The sequence below is a fragment of the Natrix helvetica genome (genome assembly GCF_964273705.1).
Source record: "Natrix helvetica genome assembly, chromosome: 9".
Classification (NCBI taxonomy): domain Eukaryota; kingdom Metazoa; phylum Chordata; class Lepidosauria; order Squamata; family Natricidae; genus Natrix; species Natrix helvetica.
The window spans coordinates 8,464,836-8,491,941 of NC_138560.1; the positions used below are offsets into that span (position 1 = coordinate 8,464,836).

Consider the following 27,106-nt stretch of genomic DNA (forward strand, 5'->3'; position numbering starts at 1 on the left):
TCTCTGTCTCTCTCTCTCTCTGTGTGTATCTGTCTCTCTCTGTCTCTCTCTCTGTCTCTCTCTCTCTATCTGTCTCTCTCCCTCTGTGTATCTGTCTCTTTCTCTGTCTCTCTTTGTCTCTCTGTCTTTCTCTCTGTGTGTTTCTCTGTGTCTCTGTCTCTCTCTGTCCCTGTCTCTATGTCTCTCTCTGTCTTGGTCTCTCTGTCTCTGTCTCTCTCTGTCTCTCTTACAATATTTTTGTTGTGGGAAACACTATGCACTGCCTCGAATTCCTGAGGTGAAAGTGTGAATAATGTATGCAGTAAAATAAATTAAACCTGTAAATATTATCTCCTCAAAAGTGATAAAGAAAGTGAAACATTAATTTATGTCCCTTTCACTTTGGCCCATAGCAGTTTCCAAAATGTCCACCTTCTCCCCCACCCCCACCCCTTCTACTTTCTTCTTTCTTGGGGTATTTTATTGTTCTTCTTTCCTGACCTCAGTTTTTCACGCCTTTCTATCTTTCTCTCAGGCCAAGGGTTCTCGAGCTCCCAGGGAAAGCAATTCATCACAGCTTTCATGGAGAATTTTGAGACCAACAGGCCTTCTGAAACAAGCTTGAAGCTATTTCTCGTGGGCCACGGCAATGACACCAGGGTCTCTGTGACCGTGCCCAAGTCTTCCTCCCGCCAAAGTTACTCTGTTGCAAGTGATGAAACGGTGCCTGTGGATCTCCCCGTGAGTTTGGAAATGAAGGGCAGTGGCATTTTTTCCCATTCCGTTGTGATTGAGGCCGAGCACGACATTTCAGTGGTCTCATTTAACCGAAAATTGTATTCCATTGGAAGCATGACCCTCTACCCGGTCCATGAGCTTGGCAATAACTATTATGTCATCACACCTCCGGGCACCAAAGTGGACAGTTACAAGAAAGAATTGGCTGTCATAGCTTGGCAGACTCCTACCCAAGTCACCATTGAACTGCAAGGTAAAGTCTTCTTCAAGGGACAGTTGTACGCGGCAGGGACCACCCTTACGGTACGCCTCAAAGCTTTTGAAGTTCTTCAGTTGCAAAGTAGGGAAGACCTGTCTGGCACCAGGGTTCAGTCCTCGGCTCCCGTGGCAGTCTTGAGCGGCCATGTCTGCGTCCAGGAAAATTATTACTGCGACCATGTCGCTGAGCAGCTTCTGCCAGACTCCAAGTGGGGCAAGACTTTCATTGTTCCTCCCGTGCCTCTGCAGACGGGCTTCGATATTATCTATGTGGCAGCTTTTCAAAGCACGCGGGTTGTTTATCAGTCAGGACAGGACAAAGGCTTCCAAGATATGGTGCCTGGAGAAATTGCTCAGTTTCCACTCCAGTCCTCTCAAGCGCTTTACATCTCTGCCGATGCTGGGATCCAGGTGCTGTTGTTTTTCACTGGGATCAAGACCGGGAACATAGGATACGATCCATTTCTCATCAACATCCCCGATGTCAACAGTTATGGCCTGGCCTACCGAATTGATGGTCTCACAAAGTTTGACAACCATGTCCTCCTCGTAGCAAAAAGCTCTGAAACTGTGACCTGGGATGGATCTGTTGCGGCAGGCATTCGATGGCAATCAGTCCCTGGCTCAGAATATTCCTGGGGAGAATATAACTGGAAAGTTGATCTTAACCAGCGTTCAGTTTTCCTTGAGAATCCTCAAACTCCCTTTGGTGTGTTGGCCTATGGAAACAAGAATTACGAAGGCTACGGCTTTGCTCCATCACCTTTTGGCACTCTCGGTAACTAATTGCCTTTTGTCTAATAATCGCCACTCTCATAATTACCGTATTTTTCAGAGTATAAAACGCACCAAGATTTTGAAGAGGTAAATTTTAAAAAAGGTTTTGCACTCTGCAGACTTCCCAAACCCTCTGGAGACCTCATTTGTTATGAAAAACAGGGCATGCAGAGAGTTTGAGAGGCCTATAAAGTGCTCCTAAGGGCTGGGGGGGGGGCAGGGGGGCAAAAACAAGCAAAAAATTGTATGCACCAAAAAAGGGCATGCATAGCCTTTAGGAGGCTTGTAGAGTGCTCCTGGGGGGGGGGGAGAGCAAAAAGGCCAATTTTTGTCATTTTTGCCCTCCCCACTGCCCATGAACACTTTGCAGGCGTCCCAAACTCTCTGCACGTCCATTTTTGTGAACGGGGGGGTGGGTGGGTGTGTGTCAGGAGGCCAAAAATGCTGTATTCAGTGTATAAGATGCACTCAGATTTTCAGCCTCTTTTTTGAGGAGAAAAGGTGCGTCTTATACTCTGAAAAATACGGCATGTCTTTTGAGTTAGAAGAATTTCTCACATGATTGCTAATGCTGTGTCAATGACCTGCCCTCTAATTTCCTCTAAGTCAGGGGTGTCAAACTCGATTTAATTGAGGGCTGCATTCGGGTTGTCTTTGACCTGGAGGGGGGCATGGCCAGCTGGACGTGACTCATGTCGAGGGCGCTTGCAGTGGCCTGAATGCTCTGCCAGCAAAAACGGGCTTCCAAGCTCTGTTTTCAGCTGCGACGGCCTCCTGCAGTCCTCTGCCAGCAAAAATAGAGCTCTGGAAGGCTGCGGGGGGCCCTCCTAAGATCTGTTTTCGCTGGCACAGGCACTGCAGACCAGTCCTTTACTGTTTCCAGGCCACCCTGGAAATATCAGATCCGGCCTCCGGGCCTGTTTTAACAGACACCCTTGTTTTAAGTTTTCTGTCTGGGCATTTGCATTTTATTCTTGCCAAATGTGGCAAGAAAAGTCATAAAATGGGGCAAAACTCACTTCACCAATTTCTTACTTAATAATATAAAATTTGTGCTCCATAGTGGTTGTCAGTCAAGAACTTATCTATATAGAATTGTCCAGAAAGTCACAAAAGCTTCAGGTTTTTTTTTTTAGTACAGGAAGCCAAACTGGATAGAATAGTCTTATCTGGCATGTATTGCTCAAGCAACTCGCACTGTGAGATTTTTTTTTTCTTTTGAATATTTAAGAATCATGCTGAAAAAGTGACAGGGATTTGCAGAAGTTCCAGCAGGGGGAAAAAAACATTGACCAAATCAACAAAAGTTGAAATCATTTCCCGAAAGTCAAATACAGCTTTCAGCACAGGCAAGCCCATTTCTCAAGCTGTACCACATCACTGTGAAGACTTATTTACTTAAACACATACACACACACACACACACACAGAGAGAGAGCTGTGCTTTTAGAATGATTCGTAGCAAAGAACAGATGGCCACAATCTTTAATGGTGTCATCAGTTTACTTTTCAGCCTACGCACAAAGACCAAAGTTTTGCCAAGATGATAGTTTGGTTCCTTAACCCCATCTCAAGGCTGGACCTTAGTTACTCTGAGAAAATGGGAATGATTTGGGGAAAATGTGTGAGATTGCAGTGGGTTGGGAAGCTGGAGTGGGAGAGTTGGCAGAGCCTTGGGTTCTGCGTCTTTTCCACTTGACATGTGGGATAATTTCTTATTGTATTTCTTGTTTGGTGGCAGTACCTGTATTTTAGCGCCCCCCCCCCTATGTCATTGAACCAATGTTTCTCTAGCTCAACAATGTTAAGAGGTGTGGACTTCAACTCCCACAATTCCTCAGTCGATTCTGGGAATTGAAATCCACACATCTTAAAATTGCTGATGCTGAGGATTAAGGCAAAGGGGAGAGGTGCAGTGGTGGGATTCAGCCAGTCCGCACCTATTTGGGAGAACTGATAGTTAACTTTCTAAGCAGTTCAGAGAACTGGTTGTTGGAAGAAATCTCCTTTTGTTTTTCCCACTTTACAGGGCTAATCCTGAAAGGAAGGCAGGAAGGAAACATTCTGGTGTTGTTTCTAGCCTAAACTTTATTGTCCTGCTTACAGAAACCCTTATTACATTTTAACAGCTAAGATGAAGCACCCTTCGATGTTAATGATGTTGAGTTGGCCATGTCCACATGGTTACATGACCACCGAGCCTCACCTACCCAGCTGGTTATTAGGGCGGAGAACTGGTTGTTAAATTATTTGAATCCCACCACTGGCTACAGGGAAACACCACCAAGTGGAGGGATGATTTGAATCTCCGTTCCTAAATATTTGTGTCAATGCTCCAATATAATTTTAACATTGTGGTCTCCAGGACTAGAGAAGGAGCTAGTTCTCCACTACCTTCTGAGACTCCAGTTGTGTTCGGGCCACCCGGTTCTCTGGAGGGAGGCTATTCCATATAGGAAGCAGTAGAACAAGGTCCAGTTTATGTTGACTCTGATTAGTCAATTGCAAATGAATGCTATCCATATGCGTAACTTTCCTAAGGAAAGTTACTGTCAGGCCTGCAGAGGTTCCTTTAAGAATCTTTGGCCTGCCACACTTTCTTATAATTTCCTATGCTGTTTCATTAGTGTAGTAGTTGGGAGGGGGGAATAGGAAGGAGTAGAATTGTGGAATGTGTGTTGTCGTTCCTTTCTAGAAGCCAAGGTCATCTTTTGTCTCCGCACCTCGACATTTGACCAGAGGAAGCTGGGTGGAGATGCCAGCCTGGAAGAAGAAGATTGGGCCATGTGATTGATTTATGGGTGTGGGGATAGATCATGAACTTTCAACTGGGTGGAATTCCAGGATGTAAATCAGAGTTGGAATTCCACAGATGTGCCAACATACCTGTATTATTAAATTGGAACTTTAAGGATGATTCTGCTTGGGACTTTGATTTATTTCTGCATGATATTTGGAACGCTTACAGTTACTTTGTTATCCCTAAGGTTGCTGACATTCCCTCTGCCTCTTTTGATCATTGTTTTACTTAGCTCCAGTTCCAGACCCAGATCCTGTCCAGCTGACCTGCCCCGAGAACAGCCACTATCTCTCCTGTGGAAATGCCTGCCCAGCAACGTGTTCTGACCGAGAGGCTCCATCCAGATGTCAAAATACCTGTGCAGAAGTCTGCCAATGTGACCAAGGCTACCTCTTCAGTGGAGAGAGATGCGTTCCCATGGAGAGCTGCAACTGCACTTACAAAGGGGTGACCTACAGAGCAGGAGAGGAGTTTTGGGCAGATGAAAACTGCCAGTCCCATTGCAGGTGTGATAACAAGTTAGGCAAAACTGTGTGCGTGACGTCTTCTTGCAAAGCCAAGACAAAATGCATCGTGGTGAACGGGGTTCGTGGTTGCCACGCCACCACCTACAGTACCTGCATTGCATCCGGGGATCCACATTACCGTACCTTTGATGGAACCAAATACGACTTTATGGGAAGCTGTGTGTATCAGATGGTGGGCGTCTGCTCCAAGAACCCAGCTCTCACCCCATTTTCGGTCATAGTGGAGAACGACAACCGAGGCCATAAGGCGGTGTCTTTTACCAAAGCGGTAACCTTGGAGGTCTACAACATGACCATCAGCCTCAGCAAAAGTGCTCAACATCGGACTGAGGTACGGTGGTTAAACATTGGAGAAGCATGGGGGTGGTGGTGAAAATTTGGTAATTAGGACCACTTAAAATACTCTGCAGGGACGTGGTGGCTCAGTGGTTAAGATGCTGAGCTTGTTGATCAGAAGGTCGGCAGTTCAGCAGTGTGATTCCCTAGTGTCTTGTAACAGAGTGAGCTCCCGTTTTGTCCCAGCTTCTGCCAACCTAGCAGTTTGAATTCATGTAAAAATGCAAGTAGAAAAATAGGAACCACCTTTGGTGGGAAGGTTACAGCGCTCAGTGCGCCTTCATCATTTAGTCATGCCAGCCACATGACCACGGAGATGTCTTCGGACAGCACTGGCTCTTCGGCTTTGAAACAGAGATGAGCAACGTCTCCTAGAGTCAGGAACGACTAGCACATATGTGCGAGGGGAACCTTTACTTTTACCCTAAGTGCCAATGAAATAGTTTTTATGTGGCCAAATTAAAAGTTGACTTGGGATTCATGCATGCATGCATTCATTCATTCATTCATTCATTCATTCATTCATTCATTACATCATATGAGCCGAGGTGGTGCAGTGGTTAGAGTGCAGTACTGCAGGCTACCTCTGCTGCCTGCTGGCTGCCTGCAATTTGGCAGTTTGAATCTCACCAAACTCCAAGTTGACTCAGCCTTCCATCCTTCCGAGGTGGGTAAAAGGAGGATCCAGATTGTTGGGGGCAAGAGGCCGTAAACCGCTTAGGGAGGGCTGTAAAGCACTGTGAAGCAGTATATAAGTCTAAGTGCTATCGCTATTGTCACCAGGGCCTCCCCTTCTGTATCCTTGAACCAGAAGGAGACAACCCTGCAGGTCGCATACACAAGCATGTCACAGAAATCTGCTGATGCTAGGCTTGGTCTGATAAACAGCAGAATCCTACAAGCACTCAGCAAAAGATCAATCCTGGTTGGAGAGATTAATATCTGACAGTTTTCATATGATAAGGAATCTCCTTCCCTATTAGGGTAGAGCAAAGGTGAGCAAAACCTAGAAGGCAAATTCATAAATTCTGCACTGCTTCCACAGCTAATCTTAAGTCATTTCCCCTACAGCAACTTAAAGCATTTTCTTGAGACATTCAACTCTCATTGAATCAATATAAAAGGCTTTATATCACTTAAGTCGTGGTTGGGTGATGCCATAAAGACATTGTAAGTCACTAGTGAATGCAGTGGCTTAAATCATCTCCGGACCCCATTTTTTTGAATTTGCTAAAACCCCTGAATGGTGTGCCTCTTGTTTGTCTTTTAGGTCAATGGCGTTTTAGTGGATCTACCCTTTGCTTATGAAAATAAGCTGAATATCTACCGGAGTGGGGTCCATGGCTTCATGAGAACTGATTTTGATTTGACAGTCACTTTTGACTGGAACAGCTATGCCAGGGTCATTCTTCCCAGTACATATGCCAATTCAGTCTGTGGACTCTGTGGCAAGGCCAACCAGAATCCTCATGACGATTTCGAGCTGCCGGATGGCAGTCAAACCAGCGATGTAACACAATTTTCAAACAGCTGGAAGGTGAAGGATGTCCCCGGGTGTTCTACGGGATGCACCGGTAAATGCCAAAGGTGCAGCGAGGCTGAGAAACGAACCTACCGAGCTGAACGTTACTGTGGGATCCTCACCAAACGCAATGGGCCCTTTGCACCATGTCACAGGACAATTAGCCCAACAAACTTCTTGGAAGATTGTGTCTTTGACACCTGCACGTACAAGGGTCATCCAGATATTTTTTGTGCGGCCATCGCTGCTTATGCAACCACCTGCCAAGCTCAAAATATCCAAATTAAGCCGTGGCGATCCAACGCCTTTTGCAGTATGTATAATTTTATGATTTTTTCTCTCTCATTGAGTCTTGGGGCGAATATGCCACTCTGCTCATGAGTACTTAATACCGCTCCATGTTTTATTATTCCAAAGCATGAAACACGAATAATGGTACATATGTTACAGGAAGATGGAGTCTACCTACATCTGTGATGAAAAAACCTATGGCGTGGGGGCCAGGGTGCTCACATTACATTCTGGGGCCTCATGCACTGCCCCCACACTTCATTTGGGCTTCCAGGTTGGTGCAGGAGCCCCTCCAGGCCCAAAATGGGGCATGGGGAGCCTCGCATGCCTCCTTGTGCCCCATTTTGGCCCTGGAAATCCTCTTGCACCAACCTGGAAGCAAAAAATGAGTGAGGGGAGCGGGGGAGTACGGGGGGTTGCACCCACATGCATGGGGGTGGTTGTGGGGGGGTTGTAAGGGGTTACGCACACATTGCATTATGGGTGCAGGCATGTGGGTGTGCTGTCGCATACGCTTTTGTGCTTTCTGCACGCAACGGTAAAAAGATTAGCCATACCTGACCTACATTGTGTAATCTAGAGAGGCATCTGAAATTGATGAGACTTTAGTAATGTTAATTCCCTTCTTCTTTCCATCAAGTCTCAAGTTTGGGGAGTTATAAATATCCAAACAGGATAATTATCACTTTTTAAAACATGGCTGTTTAAACATAAAGCTGTTACTGGGTGGCTTAGATTTTCTGTTATACTGGGATCTATTTAATAACCAGGCATTTGGAGAACATTTTTTTGTTCTCCATAGTTTTATCTCCCATATTAAAAACTGGTAAATGGAAATAGTTGGTTATGTGTATATTTTAATGATTTAATTGAATCACTGAATTAGTTTATCCATAGCCCAGAGCTAAAGTGACTGAAGAAAGAGCATATTTAATGTTTTGACGCTATGCAAAAATGCCATAGGAAACAGCCTTTTTGAAAGACATTTCTTCTAGAATTAGGGATAAATCAGGGACCTAGTGGCTCAGTGGCTAAGATGCTGAGCTTGTCAATTAGAAAGATTGGCAGTTCGGCGGTTTGAATCCCTAGCACTGCATAACCGAGTGAGCTCCTGTTTCTTGTCCCAGCTTCTGCCAACCTAGCAGTTCGAAAGCATGTAAAAATGCAAGTAGAAAAATAGGGATCATCTTTGGTGGGAAGGTAACAGCGTTCCTTGCGCCTTTGGCATTTAGTCATGCCAGCCACATGACCACGGAGACATCTTTGGACAGTGCTGGCTCTTCGGCTTTGAAACGGAGATGAGCACCGCCCCCTAGAGTCGGGAACGACTAGCACATATGTGCAAGGGGAAACCAGGGGTGAAGAGAAATGCTTTTTTTCCTTAGACATTCCCAGTTGATCACATCTTTATCCCATTTGTACCGTTCCAGACACTTAAAGCTTCAATAGATCAGGCAGGAGACTGATCTATTATTAAGATGCAAGGGAGAAATTATAATTGTTTGCCGTAATTAGTACCGGAAGAGAAATTCCCTTCATTTGCAAGATGGATACAGAGCTTTCTAAGCATAGGAAGTGCAATGTGCCAGTAATGTTTGCCCTGCACATGGATTAGAAGGATTGCATAGACAGTTCTTATAAATAAGTGCCAATAAAAAGGATCATGAACATGACCCCCCCCCCCGCCATAATAGAGGTTTCAAAATTCATGGACATTTCATATATAGATCAACTTTCCCCATTTTGAAATCCATACACAAGATATGGGGATGGGTGAGATAGGGAACCATGTATTTATTCCTTTATTTTCATTTGATCATTTATATCCCACCATTATTGTTTGTACAAATAACTCAAGGCAGCGAACATATCCACCACACCTTCCTCCTCTTGTTTTCCCAACAATCCAACCCTGTGATGGGGATTGGACTGGGAGAGAATTACTGCCACCCAGACAGCTTTCATGGCTAACGTTGGACTGGAACTCATGGTCTCCTGGGGATTGACTCAAAGTCACCCAGCTGGTTTTCATGGCTAAGGCGGGACCTGAACACATGGTCTTCTGCTGATTGGCTCAAAGTCACCTAGCTGGTTTTTATGGCTAAGGTGGGACTTGAACTCATGGTCTTCTGCTGATTGGCTCAAAGTCACCCAGCTGGTTTTCATGGCTAAGGCAGGTTTGAAATGCTCAGCCTCCTAGTGATTGGCTCAAAGTCACCTAGCTGTCTGTCATGGTTAAGGCGGGCTTTGAATTCATGGCCTCTTGCTTTCTAACCTGGTGCCTTAACTTATTAGTGATAGGCCTTAAAATATTTGGAAACCCGTACACCTGAGCAACGGTATAGGGTTTCCTGCCTAGGCAGGGGGTTGGACTAGAAGACCTCCAAGGTCCCTTCCAACTCTACTATTGTATTGTATTGTAACATATGGATGGGTCAACACTAATAGATCTTCAGGGCTCCTAAAGGCAATACTTGGAATGCTGTATTGACACTCTATCTCATCATCCGTCTCTTCCAGGTTTTTCCTGTCCACCTAATTCCCACTACGAATTATGTGGAAATGGCTGCCCTTCCACCTGTCTCAATCTTGACACTTCCAGCTCTTGCGATGCTCCATGCGTTGAAGGCTGCGTCTGCGACTCTGGCTTCATCCTCAATGGGGACAAGTGCGTCCCTACTACTGAGTGCGGCTGTGTGTACGACGGCAGGTACTACAAAAAGGGAGCAGAGTTCTACCCGACAAACGCTTGCCAGGAGAAGTGTCGTTGCGTGGAAACTGGTGCTGTTGACTGCCGTCAGTTTTCCTGTGGGAGTTATGAGGAGTGCAGGGTGGAGAATGGCATCCAGGGCTGTTACCCTGTCGGTTATGGAACAGTGGTAACATCTGGTGGATCCCATTATACTACCTTTGATGGGAAGAGTTTTGATTTTGCTGGCTCCAGCTCTTACAACTTAGCTCAAGTAATTGACAAAGATACACAGCAGGTGACGTTTTCTGTGGTGGTGGAACATGAGAAAGCTGATAATGGATCTTTAACTGACATAACAGCAGTTCTTATCAACCTACATGGACATACTATTTTCCTGGAGAGAGGGGGAAAATGGCAAGTTAAGGTAAGCACTTATCTTATTAATACTTTCAGCGTTACAAATAACGTACCCTTGGAAAGCAGAACTCCAAGGCAGGTAGATTCCTCAAACAGTTTATTGGATACATTATATTGGCACAACTGGTGAAAACCAACTCTGAAAGTTCCCGCAGTTTTTACTCTATTAAAAAGTGAAAGTTTCCCCTTCCCCCAAGTCATCAGTCATATTGTCCACTTGAGGGGCTGGCTGGTTCCTTGGCTATTTTACTCCTCCTCTCCCCAGCCACCAGTTAGAATGTCCTTGGTTCCCACAGGAAAACCTTTTGTTTTTGCTATAAAACCCCAGCTATATATTTCCCCCCGCTCTGTCCCTTCTTCTTCCTTGTGGCAACGCTGAAGCCTCCAACATGGTCTCGGCCAGGTTCACTTCAGGTTTGACAAACACATGATAATATCTCTTTGTGAGCAACTGTATGGAAAATAATGTGATCAGTAACAATAATTTCTCTGTATAGATACCTTTGGTTTATTTATTTTTTAGTTTCCTGCTTCAGTAAGGGGGTTGGATTAGAAGACCTCCAAAGTCCCCTTCCAACTCTGTTATTCTGTTATAGATCAGCCTATGAAGAAGATCTAAATGGCTCAGTGGCCAAGATGCTGAGCTTGTTGATCAGAAAGGTCGGCAGTTCGGCAGTTCCAATCCCTAGCGCCATGTAATACAGTGAGCTCGTTACTTGTCCCAACTTCTGCCAACCTAACAGTTTGAAAGCATGTAAAAATTCAAGTAGAAAAAATAGGGACCACCTTTGGTGGGAAGGTAACAGTGTTCCGTGCACCTTTGGCATTTAGTCTTGCTGGCCACATGACCACGGAGACGTCTTCAGACAGCGCTGGCTCTTTGCCATTGAAACAGAGATGAGTACCGCCCCCTAGAGTCAGGAATGACTAGCACATATGTGCGAGGGGAATATTTACCTTTACCTTTATGAAGAAGATGATCCCTTCTGTGCAATTCCAGATCTAAGACTTTTTACATTTTGTTTTTTTTCCCCTCTCTATGTGCTGCAATGGCTGATGATGTTGGATGTGAGAGAGAATGATTCATACATTACATCCGTGTTTCTCAACCTTGGCAACTTTCATATGCATGGATTTCAACTCCCAGAATTCATGCCGGCTTGGGATTTCTGGGAGATGAAGTCCACATATTTGAAAGTTGCCAAGGTTGAGAAACACAGCATTACACTATAACTAAAAGCTGTATTTTGTGAAAGTTCTGCATTCATTGATTGAGTTCCATTCCTATAGGGCAATAGGTGGCACCTTCTATTAATTTCCAGGGGAATTCATGTTAACCTGCAAAGTTATAACAAATAATTCATTCTTGTTTCCTTGTTCAAGGTGGAAGATGAGGTTTACAACCTACCTTTTAGCAGAGGCGATGGAAATTTTTGGATAAATCAAGAAGGGAATAATATAATTTTTCAGTCACCTGAAGGTTTCAAAGTCATTTATGACACTGCCAACTATGTCGAAGTTTCTGTGCCTAGGATTTACCAAGAGCAGACATCTGGACTGGGTGGCAATTTCAACGATAATTTGGATGATGATTTCCTGCTGCCTGATGGGACTCTCACCCCAAATGTAGATGATTTTGGAATCTCATGGGAGGTCCCCACAACTGGGAGTGTTTGCTCTAACAACTGTGTGCACAAGCTCCCTCCTTTTGACAAGGCCCAAACAATACCATATAAAGGTGACAGATACTGTGGACTCCTCAATCTTGAGACAGGCCCATTCAAAGACTGTCACTCATTTGTGAGTCCTGCGAAGTTCTTTCACAACTGCCTGTACGACATGCAAGTTTTCGGCGAGGGAGCTCTCTGTCAAAACCTTCAAGCTTACACCGTTAAATGTCAAGCAGCTGGAGCTGAAATTGATGACTGGAGAACAGCTGTTTCTTGTCGTAAGTTTATAAAGTTGGCTTTCCTTATCAAGGGAAATACTGTAATTCAAGGGTCCCCAACCTCAGGGCCACAGTCCATTTGTGGGCTATGAGCTATTTGCAACCAGGCCCCTATTTGCAAATGCATGCGTATCCCCACTTGGGTGAGCAGTGGGCAATCATGTACACATACACTCCATTTGTGTGACCGCATGCCTGCCAGCCACTCATGCGGAACTATCCCCTCTACCCCTCCCCCTCTCCCTCCCACCCACCGGTCCACAAACCTGGAAAGGTTGAGACACTGGGGTGGTTCCTATTTTTCCTACTTGCATTTTTACATGCTTTCGAACTGCTAGGTTGGCAGAAGCTGGGACAAGTAACGGGAGCTCACTCAGTTATGCGGCGCTAGGGATTCGAACCACCGAACCACCGTCATTTCTGATTGACAAGCTCAGCGTCTTGGCCACTGAGCCACCGTGTTCCTGTTGTAATTTGAGCCAGGTTTAAATTATCCTGATTCCAAGGCTATGGTGACAGGAGAAACAAACTTGACAGAATGCCTCTTATGGAGACTTTAAGAAACTGTCAGTACAATTGAGATAAATTCCTCATATCTACTCTCCCTGATTGATAATCCCCATCTGTTAGAATTATCTTTCTTGCCAGTTTTTCTTGTAAGAGATTCTCTTTTCTCCTACACAAACCTTAATCCAATGCTACTTTCTTCCAAAGTTGGATTATAGAAAGCGTGAGAAAAGTAGCATTAAATGTAATTATATTTCCAAATCCCTTTCCGAATGTTATATTTTGATAAACCCATTTCAGATTTATTCTGATATCAGGTTCTTTTTTTTTAAATTGATTTTTTAAATTAATTATATTTCTTAGTGCTTAATAAACGTTGTGTTGTCTTGGCAATTTAATTTGCTTAACAATGCATATTACCTTCTTAATTTCCACCCCTTTTTTCCAACCACTGACAAAACAAGATTCCATGTTTGATAATATTCTGTATCTTCTTTCTGATGCACTTTTAATGTTCAGTCTGCCATTTCTCCATACTCTAGTTAGTCTCTTCTTAGTTATTTCTTCATCTCGTGCCGTTTGTTCATTTTTCCAGCTTTGATATCAGTTTCTTGTTGACTCTGCATTTGCAATTATTATATGAGAAAAGCTCCATGGGATGCAGGGAACCTGGGTAATCTATTGTGATAAAGGAAAACCTGCTTCCGTGTTGCTAAAGCTTCATCCTACTTATACTGTATTTTATTCGCCACACAAGGAAAACATTTGGCAAACCTTTTCTCCTTTTACCTCTTCAGCTCTCATCTGTCCAGCTAATAGCCACTATGAGACATGCATTAGAGCTTGTGATTCCAGCTGTGCCAGTTTCTTCACAACAGTGCAATGCAATAAGATATGCTTTGAAGGTTGCCAATGTAATGATGGCTACATGCTTGATGGGAATGCATGTGTACCTCTGGAAAAGTGTGGCTGTATGCATAGTGGACTCTACTTGAAGGTAAGCTAGGCAGTTTTTCAGGCGCCGAACCAGTAGTAATGCCAACAGAAACCCACCCCTGGTCATAAGTCACTTCTCTTGTTGCCATTGGAACTTCAAACGAATGGTTGTAAGTTAAGGACTATTTGTATATAGATCTGACTTTGCCTGATTTTAGGGGAAACCCATTTTTCTATTTTGAACATATATAGGTTGTTCCAAGAACAATTATAGAAGGATTGGCTGCTATATTGACTATTTGGAAAAACCCCAGATGGAATAAATGCTACGTAAATCAGACCAAGATGGAGTATCAATAGCACCAGCATTAGCCCTTAGACTTATACACTATTTTTCAGTACTTTAAGCACCTTCTAAGTGGTTTAGGTCCTCATTTTAATGATCACGTAAGCATGGAAGGCTGAATCTTGAGCCGGTCAGGATTGAACATTTGGCTGTGAGCAGAGCTAGCCTGCAAAAGTTAGCCTGCATTCTAACCACGTCGCCACCATGCCTCATCTTACCCATTGTACATGGAAACTTAATACTACGTAACATCCAAATTTCTTAGTGTTTTTCAACCTCAACAGGTTTAATATCTGTGGGTTTCAGTTCCTAGAATTCCAGGGGCAGCAGAGACACCATCCTGATTAAAAGGCATAGCCCTGTGTCAATCTAATATACTCTTCCTTGTTTTTTCCCTCCCATGTCTTCTGCAACTGGTGGATTGTCCTACTAGGCTGGAGAAAGCATCTTTTCAACCAATTGCACCGAGAAATGGACTTGTCAAGGTCTGGATCAAATCACCTTTGAGGAAACAGCATGCGGGGATGAAGAGATCTGCGTTCTTCAAAATGGCGTCCGTGGCTGTGAGCGCAGAGAAGGCCAGTGCAAAATTTCCCAGGAGGCCCAGCTGGTTTCTTTTGATGGAGCTTCAGCAAGATGGAACTTCTGCGGTGGGGTATATGATGTGTCCTCTGTGTGTGATGAGAGCGACGCTTCCTGGTTCAGGGTATCTGTCAACATTGGAAAAGAGTGTGAAGATAACCTGTCAGCGGTCAAGGCTGTTCATGTTTACTTTGGAGAGGCTGCCATTACTCTGAAAACTAACCACCGGATATGGGTAAGTGAGAAGGCTGGGAAGAGCTTCAAGCATCTCTTAAGTCAGAAGCCTTCAAACTTGGGAACTTTAAGACTTGTGGACTTCAACTCGCAGAATTCTCCAGCTGGCTGGAGAATTCTGGGAGTTGAAGTCCACAAGTCTTAAAGTTGCCAAGTTTGGGGACCCCTGGCTTAAGTCAACCAGGAAATTGTACCCAGCATCCTTGAAAGCTGCTTTCCTTCATCTTCCATCACCAAGTCTGCTCATTAACTGAAATCTGCTCCATTTCCGTGTTCCAGTGTTTGTGTGTTATTCCATCCCTTTGATTGATTTTGTAATTTGTCCGACAACCCTAAAACAAACATTAGAAAAAAAATTACATTCATGATCAACAATAGGCGTAGTTTTGTATGTAAACTTTGCACTTTTCCAATATCTTGAAAAATATATCCCCCCCACCCCCACCCAATAAGCATTTCTATGAGCATTTTATATCAATGATATCTTTCCTTGTATGGATTTTTCGGAAAAGAATGGACTTGAGCAAAAGCAATATTGTTGTCATTCATAAGAACAGCTGCCAATTGTATTTCATTGCCGTGTAGATCGAACAGAACAGAACAGAATACAACAACAGAGTTGGAAGAGACCCACTTGTCCAGAGGTGGTATTCAGCAGGTTCAGACCAGTTCTGGAGATCCGGTAGTGGAAATTTTGAGTAGTTTGGAGAACCGGTAAATACCACCTCTGACTGGCCCCGCCCCCATCTATTCTCTGCCTCCCGAATCCCAGCTGATCAGGAGGAAATGGAGATTTTACAGTATCCTTCCCCTGCTACACCCACCAGCCATGCCCACCAAGCCATGCCATGCCCACCAAGCCGCACCCACAGAATCGGTAGTATAAATTTTTGAATCCTGCCACTGTTCTCGTCTGATGGGATTTCCTCACTCTTCCACTGTTGCTCAAATACAACTCTAGCCGCAATCAGTACACATACAATCGAATATATAGTGTCTTTGTCATATTTTTCCAGTAGGATGCCCAACAAAAATGTCTGTTGTATTCCCGATGGCTTCCTGGGATTGCTCAGAATGGGTTTTTATTAATGTCCCAATATTTTGTTTCCTAGGTGAATGGACGGTCAGTAAACCTGCCTTACAAAGTCTCCAAACGTCTGACTTTAAGAAAGGAGCAGAATGGGATTGTGATTGACCGGGCTTCGGATGTACAAGTCCAGTTTTCTCCCGATGGTGGGGTAACCGTGAAAGTCAAGCATATTTCTCCAGAGAAATTATGTGGACCATGTGGGAACTTAAATGGAGACCCCACAGATGACTGGAAATTGCCAAATGGGGAATCTGCAAACACTGCTGAGGTTCTCTATGCTTGGAAGGCCAAAGACTTTTAAAGTGGTAAGGTATAATTAGTTTAGTTTAGTTTAGTTTAGTTTAGTTTAGTTTAGTTTAGTTTAGTTTAGTTTAGTTTAGTTTAGTTTAGTTTAGTTTAGTTTAGCTTAGCTTAGTCTAGTCTAGTCTAGTCTAGTTTAGTTTGTCATTGCACCTTGTACAACGAAATTAAATGGCATCTTCAGTGTACATTATAACTATAAAAATAAAACACAAACACACATTATTTGCATTCTCTACAAATGAATTGAAAACCCCCTGATATTGCTTTAATATTGCACTATACAGTAGAAGTCAAAATAGTTACTGCTCTGGGATAGAAGCTGGTTTTAAGCCTATTTGTCCTTGTTTTTATTGTCCTGTACCGTCTGCCAGATGGTAATAGTTCCAAAAAAGGGTGCTCAGGATGAGATGATGAGATCTTCAGGATGAGATGATGAGATGGATCTTGAAGAATGTTTTGAACTTTTTTAAGGCAGCTGGAGCTATAAAGCTCTTCCAAAGAGGGGAGAGGGCAACCAATGATCCTCTGGGCAATGATGTTGGAGTGCTGTCCTATTTGCCACTGTGCAATTGGCAAACCGTACACAGGGACAGTGTTAAAATACTTGGTATGGTGCAGCGGTAGAAGGTCAACAGCAGTTTTTCATTCAGTTGCTGTTTCCAGACAAGTCTCAGGTAGTATAATCTCTGCTGGGCCGTTTTGATCATAATTCAGGCAGCAATTTTAGCAGATTTAAAAAGATTTTTTTTTTAAAAAAAAAAGCAGGATTGGACTTGTATTGGTGATATTAGGATATCCTAGGATTTGAAAGATTGCATCAGAGGAAGACATTAGCCAACCACTTTTGTAAATTGGGCCAGCTGGTGTTGACTCAAGAGGGTCTTTAACTTTTATCCTTTCCAATAAAATAACTGAAAGCAGATGGGGGAGGGGGGGAGACCCATGAAAAATGTGATGTGCAGTTTGCATCTAAATTTACATAAAATAAAATATAGCTTTGAATCCTCAGTTAGTTGAAGGTCAGACTGGGAAGGGTGGAAAGTGCTTCCCCCCCCCCCATCAGATCTGCATAGCAAGAAGATTAAGTAGGGTAATCAACTCCTTCCTTGGTCACACAGATATAATGGATGTATGTGAAATTTGTCAGTTCCCTAGTCAAATTTAAGTTTGCTGCATCTGCTGCAGTGAGTTAAATAAGCCATTTCTTAATTAAGTTTCCTAACAGAGCAAAACCTGTTTTTATTTTGTAATGTCTTGTTTAATGAACCTTAAATTAACAGTCATTCAGCCAACAATTAAAAGTACTAATCAAATTAAGTGCTAGTTGCCACTTGATGAATAATCTACAATAATCATAAATGGAATAATCGTACAGCACAAAATCATCATTTATAGGATTACATCAGTTTTCAGCTTTGGCTTTTTTTACTGTCCTATGAAATTGCTGTACCTTAGAATGTTAGTCTCCATTCTTAACTTTTTGTATAATTCTCTTCTCTTGATAAAGTTCCTGCCGAGCAAGCCAGCCAAACTGAAAAGCCAAAATCCACAAGTTATTTAGCCCTCAAAAACTAATTGCTATTTTGGTGGTTCCCTTGTTGAATGTCTTCTCCAATGAGTTTCAACTCAGTGCTGCTGATTGATCTATTAAAGAAGGATCATTACTTCTAAATAGGGCCGTCACCACTGAGGAAATCTTAGCTGGTTGTGAGTTCTAATTGATTTACTTGATTAAGGTCGGGCAATTTAATTGACTCTCAACCTAAATTTGCATATGAATGATGCAAAAGGAAGAAAAAAAATAAAACTGGGTTTTACATGATGCGCACTTCCCCATAGACCAGGGGTGTCCAAACTTTTTGCGAGGAGGGCCAGATTTGGTGAGGTGAAAATGTGTGGGGCCGATCATTCAGCCTGACATTCTTTGAACCCTTAACATTAAATGCGAATTAACTACCGTATTTTTCGGAGTATAAGACGCACCAAGATTTTGAAGAGGCAAATTTAAAAAAAAGTTTTTGCACTCTCCCACGAAAATGGGCCTATTTTTTAAAGGGCATGAATAGCCTTTAAGAGGCTTCTAGAGTGCTCCTGGGGGCTGGGGGGGGGGCAAAATTGAGCAAAAAATGGCCCGTTTTTTGCTCATTTATGCCCTCCACAGCCCCCAGGAGCACTCGGAAAACCTCCTAAAGGCTATGCACAGCCATTTTGGTGAAGGGGGCAGAGTTTTGGGAGGCAAAAAATGCTGTATTCAGTGTATAAGATGCACCCAGATTTTTAGCCTCTTTTTTGAGGGGAAAAAGATGCATCTTTATACTTCGAAAAATATGTTATTTTATGAAAGACTAAACAAATAACTCCAGTGGGGAGAAGAGGCTGCGGGCCGCTTGAAATTTGAAAAAGGGCCACATTTGGCCCCCGGGCCGCACTTTGGACATGCCTGCCATAGACAGAGGTGGGCTGCTGCCGGTTCGGACTGGTTCGGGCAAGCCGGTAGTTCCAACCATCGGCTGGGCCCACCCCTCTGTCCTGGCAGATTCCGTCCTATATATCTCACTCTCTGGATCTCTCACCCCGGCCATGCAGCCCAGCTGATTTCTTTTGTGTTCCAAGGCAAGGAGTAAAAGACGGCTGCAAGACGTTAATCTTTATTTAAAAAACAACAGTAACTGACTAAGCCAAGATACACAATCCCCGGCTGACAGCAATTTATACAAACGCCGTCAGTCGGGGAACCAATAGGGTAATCAGGATTCTCCCGCCGGATGTATGGGCCAATAAAAGGAAGGTCTATGCGCGCCACCTACTGGTGGACTGGCTCAGTACACAACAATTTCCTCACTTCGCCTGCTCTACTCACCGTGGCTGCCTGAGAAGGTGTTCAGGAAATTGCTGTGTGTTTGAAGCCTCGCACGCACTCACATTTTCAGTTCTGCACTAAGCAAACCGGTTGTTAAATTATGTGAAACTCACCTCTGCCCATAGACCAGCACAACCAGTTTCCTAACACAACAAAGTCCAGATAGTTGGGTTAACATCAGTCTTCATTCTTGATTGCCCATACTGACTTTTAGGGCTACCATCAATTGAGTTCCAAAATCTATATAAATTTTCATCAACATATTAGGTTTTTAAAAATGGTAACCCCAATGTAATCTAATGAATGACTGATAAATGTCCACTTATTTGAGTTCCAAAATCTATATAAATTTTCATCAACATATTGGTTTTTTTTTAAAAAGGTAATCCCAATGCAATCTAATGAATGACTAATAAATGTCCACTTACTACTTGATGCCTTGAAGAAATGCGATGAATTATTCCCACTGAGTTTTATTGATGGGTTTATTGATTTTTATTTTTTTTTGGAATCGATTTTGCAATTTTGCAAAATAGCCTTGGAACCACTTTGAGAAAGAGCAGCGTATGGATATTCGCTGCTTTCCTTTTTCTAATGCATTTTAATATCCTAGCAACCGAGGACGAATTTCTAATGACAGAAATTGGAAGATGATAATCTTAAACCATCATGTGCAGAATGCAGCAGTGTGATACCTATGAAGGGTGGGAGCTATTAGCGCCATATAATAGCAATATACTCTACCAATCACTGTGCTGATTGCCAATATGCTTCAAAATACAGTTCAAAGTGCTGTTTTTTAACCTCTCAAACTCTTAAGATCTTGGTACTTTTTTTAACCTATGCAGGATCACCTGCTTCCTGGAGAACCCACCTATTCAGTGTGTTTAGCCCAGAGGGACCTATCACTCCAATCCAATGAGATCTGAAGAATGAGGGGAAGAACACATTGCATTTCCACTGATACTGCTCTCCTAAGGAACATCATGCTTCTGGAGAACTGGATTGTTAAGTAATTAAGCTCCCCGTTAGAAGAGCGAGTATGCAGAGAAGCATAATGAGAGTGATATGGAATAACACGCACAAACCAGCATACAGAGACACTGAATAGTATAAAAAATATAGTAGTTTACTATGTAGAAATATAGAAGTATTCAGAGTCCGGTTATCAGTCCACGTCATACATAGTTCAGTCAGTCAGTTATCAATATTCAGTCTAGCACACAAAGTGGCTAACAGTAGCAAGACTCAGTAACTCACGATACAGTATCCGATAAGTGTCTAACAAACAGAGAGAAGAAAGAACTAACAGCCATTCTGGCTCCCTCTTATAGCTGCTTGAGGTAACAAGCCAATTACATCTCTCTAATACTTAAAGTAACAGTAAAGTAATCATAGCTTATATACATTGCCAAGCCAAGCCTAGGGTTACATCCCTAACAATGATACGCTCCATTGCATCTTCTGGAGCAGGGGTCTCCAACTTGTGGACTTCAACTCCCAGAATTCCTCAGTCAGCAAAGCAACGCTGGCTGAGGAATTCTGGGAGTTGAAGTCCACAAATCTTAAAGTTGCCAAGGTTGGAGACCCCTATTCTGGCGGAGGTCCAGATAAAGCTCTTTTGTGGTAGAACGTTTGCTTTTCAAAGACTTCTAGAGAGGATAGCATGACAGGGTTTGGTGTTGTTGTTTTTTTGCTGTGGTGGTGGTATGGTCTTTATTTTATAGATTTTACATATTGTAGACTGCTGGGGGTGGATATAAATTTGACAGTGTCTAAGTATCACAATATGAATGAATAAATGGATGAATGAAGCCAGACAGAGATAAAGCTCTCATTTTTAAAACAATGTGGTATTTTTGCTGTAGGTTTTAAGAACAGTGGTCCTATAAAACGGTATCTGAGCAACTTCTGGTCCCGTCACAGTAGCAATAATTTATTCTCTTCTTTGGGGAGTGCTTATTTTATATGCTGGGATTATAGGATTTGGGACTCTTCAGGTGATGCTAAGCTGCAATTCCTAGCATCTTTTATCATCAACAATGCTAGCTAAGACTATTGGGAATTGTCATTCAATTATATTTAAGGCAGTCACCTCTATCATAAAGTATTCTAATAAAAAGGGGCCAGGTTTTCATTGCAATGTATTGTTAGCTTGCAAAGATCTTTTTGCATTCTTTTCATTCCCTATTTCTCCAACCCACATAATTTCCATTAAGCTCTATGGGAAAAACCCACCAGGCTTCAGATAATTCTAGTTTGCTCTTCAGTGGGAATCGGTGAGCCCCTATTGCAAAAGAAGGTTGCGTCACCAGGACAGGTATTCCTAGAAGGGAGGGAATCAAATATTATTATCTGAACAGTGGAGCCACCAAATGCAAAAGTTCTTAGATGGACCTTGTGAGATGTATAGTGTGGAAAATGATGTCCAAGGCTGCCACCCTGTGGAATATGAAACAACTATAGCATCTAGCGACCTTCAGGGCATTCTCTTCAATGTTCCTAAGAGTTTAAATCCAAAGCTCTTCCATATACGGTACATGACTGCAGTTAGTAATCTCCGCATTCTCGTTTTGAAGAGAGGATTGAAATTCAAGATTCTTCTAAATATCAATCACGTGACACGTCAGGTCAGGTCTGGGGCTCCCTGGTGTGAAAACTGCCAGCTGATTACCAGCTGTATGGATTGGTGTTTGGCCAGAAATGATTTCCCTACTGACATTCTCTGACATTTTTGCAGATGAAGAATCCAATACTGCTCTGAATTGTTTACTTAAGGTCTAACAGCACACCTTAAGGAGCATGGTGGCTCACGTGGTAACGACGCTCGGTAGGAAGTTAGCAAGCCTGCATTTGAGACCTGAGTGCTGCCGTGGGGCGAGGTTGAGCTCCGTTCCCATCCTCCACTCTACCTCCTGCCAGAGATATGAAAGGAGGCCCCAGCTGGATGTCCTGCAAGCAACAACGATGCCACTCACTAATCCTTTCAACTTGGAAGCGCCTCGGTGCTTCTGACACAAGTGCTTTGCCACAACACACCTCTTCTCACACACAACCCTTGGGAATGATGATTGAGGACCATAGGTGGTATTCAACAGGTTCTGACCAGTTCTGGAGAACAGGTAGCGGAAATTTTGAGTAGTTCGGAGAACTGGTAAATACCACCTCTGGCTGGCCCCACCCGCATCTATTCTCTGCCTCCCGAGTCCCAGCTGATCGGGAGGGAATGGGGATTTTGCAATAACCTTCCCCTGCCACCCCCACCAAGCCATGCTATGCTCACTAAGCCATGCCCACAGAAGAGGTAGTAAATTTTTTTGAATCCCACCACTGTTGAGGATCATGGTCTTCCACAGTTAAGTCAACCAGGGAACAATATGCATCGAACTAGAAGCTTCCTGTGGCACCAGATGGACTTTGGTTTCTACTTGCTTCAATACTGGGGATACTTGCAGAGAAAAAGTCATGAGACAAAATTCATTACAGAGCATTACTTCTTTCTGAGGGAGACCTTAACAAAAATACTCCAAGAAAGTAAAATAAGGAACGAATGCACACTAGAGCAGCTAGCAAGTGTTGGTACCACACACCCATTTCTAAATTCTAAGCCTTAAATGTCACGGTTGGCTAGGGAATTCTGGGAGTTGACGCCTATACATCTTAAAGTTGCCAAGATTGAGAAATACTGATCTAAAGGTACATATATTAATCAGTCAGAATAGAGTTGGAAAGGATTTTGGAGGTCTTCTAGTCCAGCCTCCTACTCAAGCAGGAGACCTTATACCATTCTAAACAAATCTGTTCTGTCCAGTCTCTTCTTAAAAACCTCCATTGATGGAGAACCCATAATTTCTGAAGGCAAGCTGTTTCCACTGGTTAATTGTTCTCACTGTTAGGAAGTTTCTCCTTAATTCCAGGTTGCTTCTCTCCTTGATTAGTTTCCATCTATTGTTTCTTGTCTTTTATTATTAACTAGTTGATAACCCGGCGTTGTCCGGGTATTTATTTATAGGGGGGGGGGGGAAATGTCTGGACCAAACGTAATTTCTAATGTTGGATTTTCCCTCTTACCAGAGGGAGCCCCCTTGTGGAGTACTGTGAAGCCATTACCATGGCAACTCCACTGCGCTGTACAGTAGAAGCCATTTTATGCCAGTACAGTAGAAAACATTTGAAGGCACAACAGGCTGTATCGTAACAGAACACCCCCCCCCCGAGGGGTGTTAGGGGTGTCTTACCCCAACAGTATTTGTTTCCAGCATCTTCAAACAGAGCTAGGGAAAACTTCTAATCAAAATCTTGGAATTGTAAATTGTAAGAAACAAAGCTCTGAGAAAATGCAAAGAAGTCCAAAATGAAACTGGAATGGTTAATTTCCTATGTTTTTAGCTTCCTTTCTTGCTTGAGGCGTTGCAGACTTATGTTGGAACATACATACACACATTCAGCCATTTTTATAGAGAGAGATATTAATACTTTTTATAAATAATTTTATATAAAAGTAAAATACTTTTATTCTGAATATTGACCTTGGGAGAGAACAATACATTCTGTTAATCAGACGGGATCTTTTGATTTAGAGCTTCCCCAGACCTACCTGAGCTGGGATTCCTGGTTCACTGAATATCTGCAGAGTTGAACATGGCAAACGATAGTTCTCCATCATTGGTCAAAACATCCTGGAAAGTATTGACCTGCAGCAAGAACAAAGGGGAGACCATAGCTCTTTACTTTTATATAGGGCAACGAGTCTGCAGTATATTGGCACTTGTGTTCAGGAGATTGTACAGAAACAAATGTTTCTTCCCCCAAGTAGCCTCAGTAAGGGAATCTCTTGGGTTTAATTTAAGAGATGGATCCTCAGCAATTTAGTTCTGGAGGTTCTTTTATAAGGCTACCACTTCGTTAGGAAAAATGAAAATTGCACCTCTAAGCATAAAGAGGGTTTTGTTTCTTGTTGCCAGCGAGAGAGGGGAAACTAGCTCAGATGGGTATCTGTTTCACTTGGAATCGATCTGCACTCTTTCCCATCCTAGCAAATCAGGAGAGCCCAGATATTTTTTCCAGGTCGAACTGAGAATCTCAGCAAAATAAACGTTTTTATCTTGCCAGGTGTGTGCTTAGGCATATCATCTCTTCTCTTCCTTTCTTGTGACACATGGAGAACCAGTTCCAAGGTATCTAGGACAGGGGTGTCAAACTGGATTTCTTTGAGGGCCAGATCAGCATTGTAGTTCTCCTCTGCGGACTGGCTGGTGGTGAAGGGGAAATGGGACAGACGCCTCCTGCAGCACTTTGCCAGCCAAAACAGGGCACGGGGAGCTGTGTGTGCCCCCCATGCCCCATTTTCAGCTTGGACGGCATCCTGCAGGACTTTGTCGGCCAAAACGGGGCAAGGGGGGACACCGGGGTGGGGGAGAGTTACATTGAACCACAAACTAACTAAAGAGCCTTGATTCTCCCAATGGATTAAGTCACCAAAAAACTAACTAGCCATGGTTATAATTAACCAAATTCAGCATGTTGCGCAAATGCAGGTAAATCTTTCACTGACCTTGTTAAATATGCCAAGGCAATAAGAGACCTCTCTCTTTTTGACCCACAATAGGCCACATTAGCCACCACACGGTGGCTCAGTGGCTAAGATGCTGAGCTTGTCAATCAGAAAGGTTGGCAGTTCGGCAGTTCAAATCCTTAGCACTGCGTAACGGAGTGAGCTCCCTATACTTGTCCCAGCTCCTGCCAACCTAGCAGTTCGAAAGCATGTACAAATGCAAGTAGAAAAATAGGGGCCACCTTTGGTCGGAAGATAACAGTGCACTGTGCACCTTTGGTGTTTAGTCATGCCAGCCACATGACCACAGAGATGTCTTCGGACAGCAATGGCTCTTTGGCTTTGAAACAGAGATGAGCACCACTCGCTAGAGTCAGGAATGACTAGCACATATGTGCGAGGGGAACCTTTACATTTTCCCTTAGGCCACGTTGGCCCAAGTACCAATAAAGGTCCAGGTAGCTGTGAAAAGGATCTCAGGAAGGAATGGATTGATGTTTTGCAAGTACAAAGCGTAAGAAGATTTCTTCCCTTGTAGGAGTACAGACCCCAAAATGGGGTAATAAGGGGTCATCCATCCTTTAAATATAAAGGACCAGGAATAAGTCCAAATTGGGAAAGTGTCATACCAAAGGAAATCACTCCATTATTGTCTGCCTGCTGGATGGACACACATAATATGTTCATGTGATTATTTACTGTAGAATTATTTTGAGAATATGTATTAATTTACATCAGGAGATATATGTGAAAAAATAAAAATGTTATAGGTGTTAATGTAATCTTGAATTATATGCTAAAGCTTTGGAATTTGACTATATCAGCAATTGTGGTTGGATCAAACATTGGGAGTGGCAAAAAGGAATTATATTAAGAAATTGGAAAAATGATATTATTTCAGATATCCAGGAATAGTTGTTGGAAATATATGATGCATCTGTTTTGCAAAAGGCAAGCTTTCTACCAAAGGATACAGCAGTATGAATTATTATAGCAGATATTTTGTGATATCTTACAATAATAAAGTGTTTATATTATAAGAGTGAATTCATTGGTAAACAAGTGACTGTTGATAAATATAAAATATTAGATAGGGTTCCCCCCATCCCCGCTTACTTTGCATCTTTAGTTTGTACGTTTATTTTTTTAGATTTTTCATTTGAAGATTAAATATTGTTTTGTTACCCCAAATAAAGATATCAATTTAAAAAAGAAAAGGAAGCAGTTACGACTAGATGATAAAACTGAGAAGATAAGAGGAAGTGAATTTAACAGAGGTGTTTTGAATCAGTTGGTAGCACTGTGTCTCTGAAAACCAGATTGAATTCAATTACTTAGGAATTTGGCAATTTTTCTTGATACCTACATAAAATTTGAATTAAATCCAAAACACCAGAATAAGAATTCTGGAGAAGATCTGAAGTGACCGTAAACTATATTTTCTATTATATCTTATAATGGAAAAAATCGATACATTGATTGTATTTTTTCTCTAAAAATGAGACTATATGGTCTTTCCTGAAGGGTGAATACACACTGCATTAAAAAGGCAAATGATGTCTAGATATCTAGACAGATAAATAGAGACTGAGAGAGAATCCTGTTTATTTAAGTTGCTCAGGTTATTTACTGGAATGCCAATAGAAAGAGAGTGTCATCTCCTCCCATCTTGCCAAAAGACAAATCTTGCCACTTACATAAATCAATGACCAAAGCATACTAGGGAGGGGACTGTGTACAACCTAAAATGCCAGGGCTATGTACATTCCCCTATAAAGTTGGGGTGGAGCCTCCATAGCCTTTCCCAAACCAGCAGCAGAGAGAGATATCTTTAGGAAACAAAAGGAAAAATCGCCACATGGCTGCTAAATACTCACACAGACTGTATTTAATTTATCTCGAAACCTATGTGCACTTCAATGAGATCAAATTTGTGTTTTGTCCTGACACTGTCCACTTTTTGTTGCTGTTGTTCTGGAACTGTCTATTTTGGGGAGTTGATTTTAGCACATTAGTTAGAATTCTAGTCTACCCCTTAGTCCAAACGTGGGTGCAATCCTTGGAGAAAAAGGCAAGATGTGTATGAAGCAGTGGTGGGTTGCCAATATTTTTACTACCGGTTCGGGGGTGCTCCCACACGCGCTCGTGCAATGCTTATGAGCACGCACAGAAGCGTCCGGGCAGGTGGGTGGAGCCTCCCACCACCACTACTACTGGTTCACTCGATCCGGGCTGAACCGGCAGCAACCCACTTCTGGTATGAAGGCAGGCTGAAATCTATGCAAGTACCTCTTTGGAGAACAAGTGAAGCAATTGTAGATGACCAGGGGAGGGCCTGGGGGAGGCATCAAACACATCATAAGTCATGCATTGCTGCCTTCAACAGATCTAAGTCCAGCTCACCTTGAA

General features: G+C 42.9%; 1 protein-coding gene across 1 annotated transcript in view; it reads left to right on the forward strand.

Moving 5' to 3' along the window:
* Window positions 1-20,963, forward strand: part of LOC309396711 (IgGFc-binding protein-like) — a 23,024-nt gene extending 2,061 nt beyond the window's left edge. Inside the window, exons 3-11 of the mRNA XM_081962078.1 lie at window positions 515-1,753; window positions 4,785-5,410; window positions 6,686-7,250; window positions 9,749-10,344; window positions 11,721-12,285; window positions 13,590-13,789; window positions 14,508-14,891; window positions 16,003-16,290; window positions 19,992-20,963. Coding sequence (XP_081818204.1) covers window positions 515-1,753; window positions 4,785-5,410; window positions 6,686-7,250; window positions 9,749-10,344; window positions 11,721-12,285; window positions 13,590-13,789; window positions 14,508-14,891; window positions 16,003-16,281 — 4,454 coding nt within the window. The 3' untranslated portion in view covers window positions 16,282-16,290; window positions 19,992-20,963. The remainder of the gene's footprint in view (window positions 1-514; window positions 1,754-4,784; window positions 5,411-6,685; window positions 7,251-9,748; window positions 10,345-11,720; window positions 12,286-13,589; window positions 13,790-14,507; window positions 14,892-16,002; window positions 16,291-19,991) is intronic.
* Window positions 20,964-27,106: the final 6,143 nt, after the last annotated feature.